The 4,093-nt window shown below is 37.9% G+C and overlaps 1 protein-coding gene across 1 annotated transcript; it reads left to right on the top strand.

Moving 5' to 3' along the window:
* Positions 1-341: 341 nt before the first annotated feature.
* Positions 342-2,267, top strand: LOC110050519 (adrenocorticotropic hormone receptor-like). Its single transcript, XM_020756444.2, has 2 exons — positions 342-426; positions 1,193-2,267. The coding sequence occupies exon 2, from the start codon at positions 1,220-1,222 to the stop codon at positions 2,114-2,116; it is 897 nt and encodes a 298-aa protein (XP_020612103.2). The 5' UTR covers positions 342-426; positions 1,193-1,219; the 3' UTR covers positions 2,117-2,267.
* The last annotated feature ends 1,826 nt before the right edge of the window (positions 2,268-4,093 follow it).

The raw sequence follows: 4,093 nt of genomic DNA on the forward strand, positions 1-4,093 counted from the left end.
AAAACAAGACAAAAAAAACCGATTCGCAGACTGTAAGAAACAAACAACAGAATACAGCGAAACTTCAAACTTTCTTTAAGGAACGTTTCTGGATAGAGAGATTTTTCACTTATTAAGGTTGAATGTGGATGTAAGCCTTCCCGTAACTTAGAATTATAAACTTTATGAAACGTTTAGGGCATTGTTAAGATAAGCTGGTAATGTGTAGTTTCTTACGATATTACTTTCGTATGGATCAAATTTTTGCAATCATATGACATGGAATGAAGGATTCATTCACGGAAACAAACGTGTTCAGGCATTGACCTTCAAATTTATTTCGCGTATTATAGGTGGTCTTAGACGTTTGAAGTAAGAAACTATTTTCAGCTGTGAAACCATCAAGCACAAAAAAATTATATTCACTAAACATTCTTTGAATTCCAGGTAAGTTGTAACAATATATGACCTAAATACATCAGAACGAAATCTAACAGACTAAAAAAGCTATTTGCTAAAGAACTTGACGAGGGATTTAAGTATTTAAATGAATTGGTTGTTAAAATTCTGTTTGGTAACTTACACGAAGCTCAAATTTAGAATGTTGTCTACTTTAAAGCTATAATTGAGCAAAACACTTCTACCCTATTTCTGTAAGAGATAAATTAGGAAAAATACGTCTTTTTTTTACCACACTTGAATTCCAAAAGACAATCGCAATGTAACTCCCGCAAATACCAGTGCAATGTGATCAGAGCAGATTGCTAGCGAACTCTCTTGATGAATCATCGAATTCTCAAAACAACATCAAAGTAAATGTATTCAAATCAGTTTGGAGAATTAATGTAATGATCTCGGAGTCCTATGCGATAGGCTGGTCGCAGCTGTTTTGATGCTAACTGAACACACACAAAAAAGAGTTATACAAAGGTGTTTTTGACATTTTTCTTACTCAGTTCGTTGAGATTCATGCTTAATCTTCGTTTGCCAGTGAGTGGAGGAAAGAGAAAATGGTGTTATTTTTAGTGCTTTGTTATAAAAGGATGATATTTTAATACAAAATACAGGAAATCAGACGGAGGTGGTCAATGTGTAGGAAGCTCTTTCCGCATATTTCAATATCAGCGTAATGCAACCTGAAGGGAAAAAAAAGACTAAATTTAGCAACAATCATATTACCATTTTTTCACCTTTTTTGAATTTTCCTTTCCAGGTATATCCTTCCAAACGTCTGCAAACCATGCTGCCGAGCAACCCAGAGCATGGAAATATTACAACGCACCCTTCACTGTCGCCAAATCTCGCTTCAGGCATATCAGTCATTGTTATAAATTTTCTTTTGAGTCTCCTTGGAACACTCGGAAATCTTCTGGTATTACTGGTTATCTCAGTCAACATTCGCCTCGCTACACCATCAAACCTTCTTCTCGCAAACTTGGCATCAGTAGATTTTATCTGCATGGCTTTCGTCGCGCCTGGTTCAATTTACAAACAATTTTGCCGTAAACTGGGCTTTTGCCATTTGTCCGAGATGACTGTATTAGCTTTTCGAGGTCTTGGACAGTTCGTTGTCGCTGCCGCCGTCTCGAGTTTATTTGCAATCGCCGTGGACCGTTTTTTAGCCATTTCTTTTCCTTTCAAGTATACATCTATGATGACAAAACGCCGCACAGTATATTGCATCTCCCTAACTTGGCTAGCTGGGGCAGTAATAACTTTTGTTTTCATGGGCCTAAACTTTGTCTACATTCAATCAGCCTACTGCATTTTATTAATCTTGGTGACAATCTCACTGTACATCCACATCTTCCTGTTTGCGTTGAAGAAGGAGCGGCAAATCGCTGCTTTGCAGATTACAAATGTAAAAAGGACCACCGATTTTTTACACGAGCGCAAGTCGACAAAGACAATGGCAGTTATTCTGGGTGTCTTTGCTGCCTCTTGGGTTCCGGCAGTGGTGTTTTATGCAGTTGTTTCGCCAGAGGATCCAAGATTTCCCGATATTCAAAGTTGGATAAATGCAATATATTACTTGAATGCTACTTTAAATCCATTTATTTATTGTGTTCGGAGTGTGAACTTTCGTAAGAGGGTAAAACAGCTGGTAAAGTCTACTATGATACGGTTTAGTCCATAATTGAGGGCCTCTTAACCAGTGGTTTTATTCCATACGGTGGCTGCACCCGCAGTAACTTGGAGCGACAGTCAAAACCGAGCTGTCCTACCGAAAGGACACGATAATAGTTCTTTTCATCGCGGCTAACAAAAATAAAGACAATGCTAAAGTTTCTTTGGCCTCTTCTAGTACTTCACTCGAGAATTCTGGGTTTAATTTGACGAGGAACAACATATTTTGTTCAAAGCAACACAATTATCATCATACTAGGCGACACTCGAGGAGCCGAGGAGCGAGTACCGGACGCGGTCGACCCATGTTTGGCGCCAAATTAAAAGCTTGCAGACACAAAATGTTTCATATTTTTCACTTTTTAAAATCTGATTTGGTTTTTGGAAATATAAAGCCTTTTTCGCTGATATTCAACGCCGTCTCCGGTGAGAAAAGTTGCCCGCTTTCAGTGCCTTTCCAGCTAACAAACATTGACATCAAGACAGTACAGTTTTCCACCTGCTAAATCCTGATCGGTCAATTCAAATTTCAGGAGCACAAGCCGTATGCAAGGTCATTTAGGGGGAACAGGGGAACATGGGTATTTATTTCAAGGCAACAAGGGATATTTTTGGGATTAATCTCAGGGAACAAGGGGTATCTCTACCATTAAAGGGAACTTTGACAAACAAATTAAGGGAACAGTGGAATTTATAAATAGGGAACAAACCGCCTCCCCCGCTCTATGTAGTCCTCAGAATTGGATAAAATGTTGGATTGTTCAGCACCGTATAATATATGAATAAAAGAAAAAATATTTACAATATCGTTTATCATTTATGGTTTTAGCAATAACTATGGCCGTTTGCCTTTAGAAAGCATATATATAAAGAGCTTTAAAATGATTAAAAGGTTGTATCAAAGATGGACACCCTCAATATTTTTTTTCTTCACAATTACGTGGGATCAAAAAAATTGCTAATGATCACTTCATGATTAAGATGGTTGCAAGCAAACCATCGGCTAAAAGTGCAACGAGATGTTAAGTAATAACGTCATCTGTTGCACTTGTGTGAATCTCCTCGCCCAATCAGCTTAATTTTAGATGACAGATATCGGCAAGGCTTAATAAAACAGGTATCCTTATTGAACTAAAGATGTGTAACAGAGGCACATCTTGAAAGCTTCAGCGAAGTTTTAGTTATTATTTGAAGTGTGATAATAGCAAAGAGTTTATATTTTATTTTATTTTTATTTTCAGTAAAATTGCTCTTAACAGTCACATTATGAGCTCTCATCTCAGGAATTTAATTACCCAGTGATATTTCTAAATCCTCTTCCGAGACTTCAGAACAACGAGTAAAGTTTGCCATTTTGTAGAGTGACAATCTCCAGCCACTGTGCGCTAATGGCTGATTGTGTCCGATAGCTCAACCAATTAGATTGCAGTGATTGTGTTTGAGTGTACTGTAATTAGAATTGTACAAACATCATGTGAGAGAAACACGAGAGAGAATACCCAGAATAGGCCAATTTCCCCATTAAATTTTTAACACGGCTCTGAGGCTTGAGGGAATAAAACAAAAGAGGTTAAATCACATCCAGGTCGAGGGATGAATATTCAATTTTTTTGTTGTTGTTTTATTCCCTCAAGCCTCGGAGCCATGTTAGAATTTTAATATATCGAAAAAGGTTTATTGAAAATCAGTACGTGAGAAAGGCTCGATAACAGACCACAGCAGTTCGGGGGAGAAGCTCGCGGCCCTCCCTTGCATTGCCTAAGAGTCTCTTCGCTTCTCGGAGAGGACACTCGGGGACCAGGAATAAGAAATGGACCCTATATATGAGAAGACATTAAAACTTCCAAAGAAACAAATGCTTTCCTCAAGTAAGTCAGTGTTTGAAACACTGATTAACGAAAGCTTTATTCCAGGATGTCGTTAATAATCCATTTCGATATAACTCCCATATTCAGCCCCTCCAAACTGCGCCAAAGGAATTAAAAAA

Source organism: Orbicella faveolata, unplaced genomic scaffold (assembly GCF_042242905.1).
Source record: "Orbicella faveolata isolate gen_17 unplaced genomic scaffold, um_ofav_v1 contig_26, whole genome shotgun sequence".
Lineage (NCBI taxonomy): Eukaryota > Metazoa > Cnidaria > Anthozoa > Scleractinia > Merulinidae > Orbicella > Orbicella faveolata.

Bases quoted from the DNA above. Each gene is read 5' to 3' on its own strand.
- LOC110050519 (XM_020756444.2), top strand. From the start codon at position 1,220: ATGCTGCCGAGCAACCCAGAGCATGGAAATATTACAACGCACCCTTCA.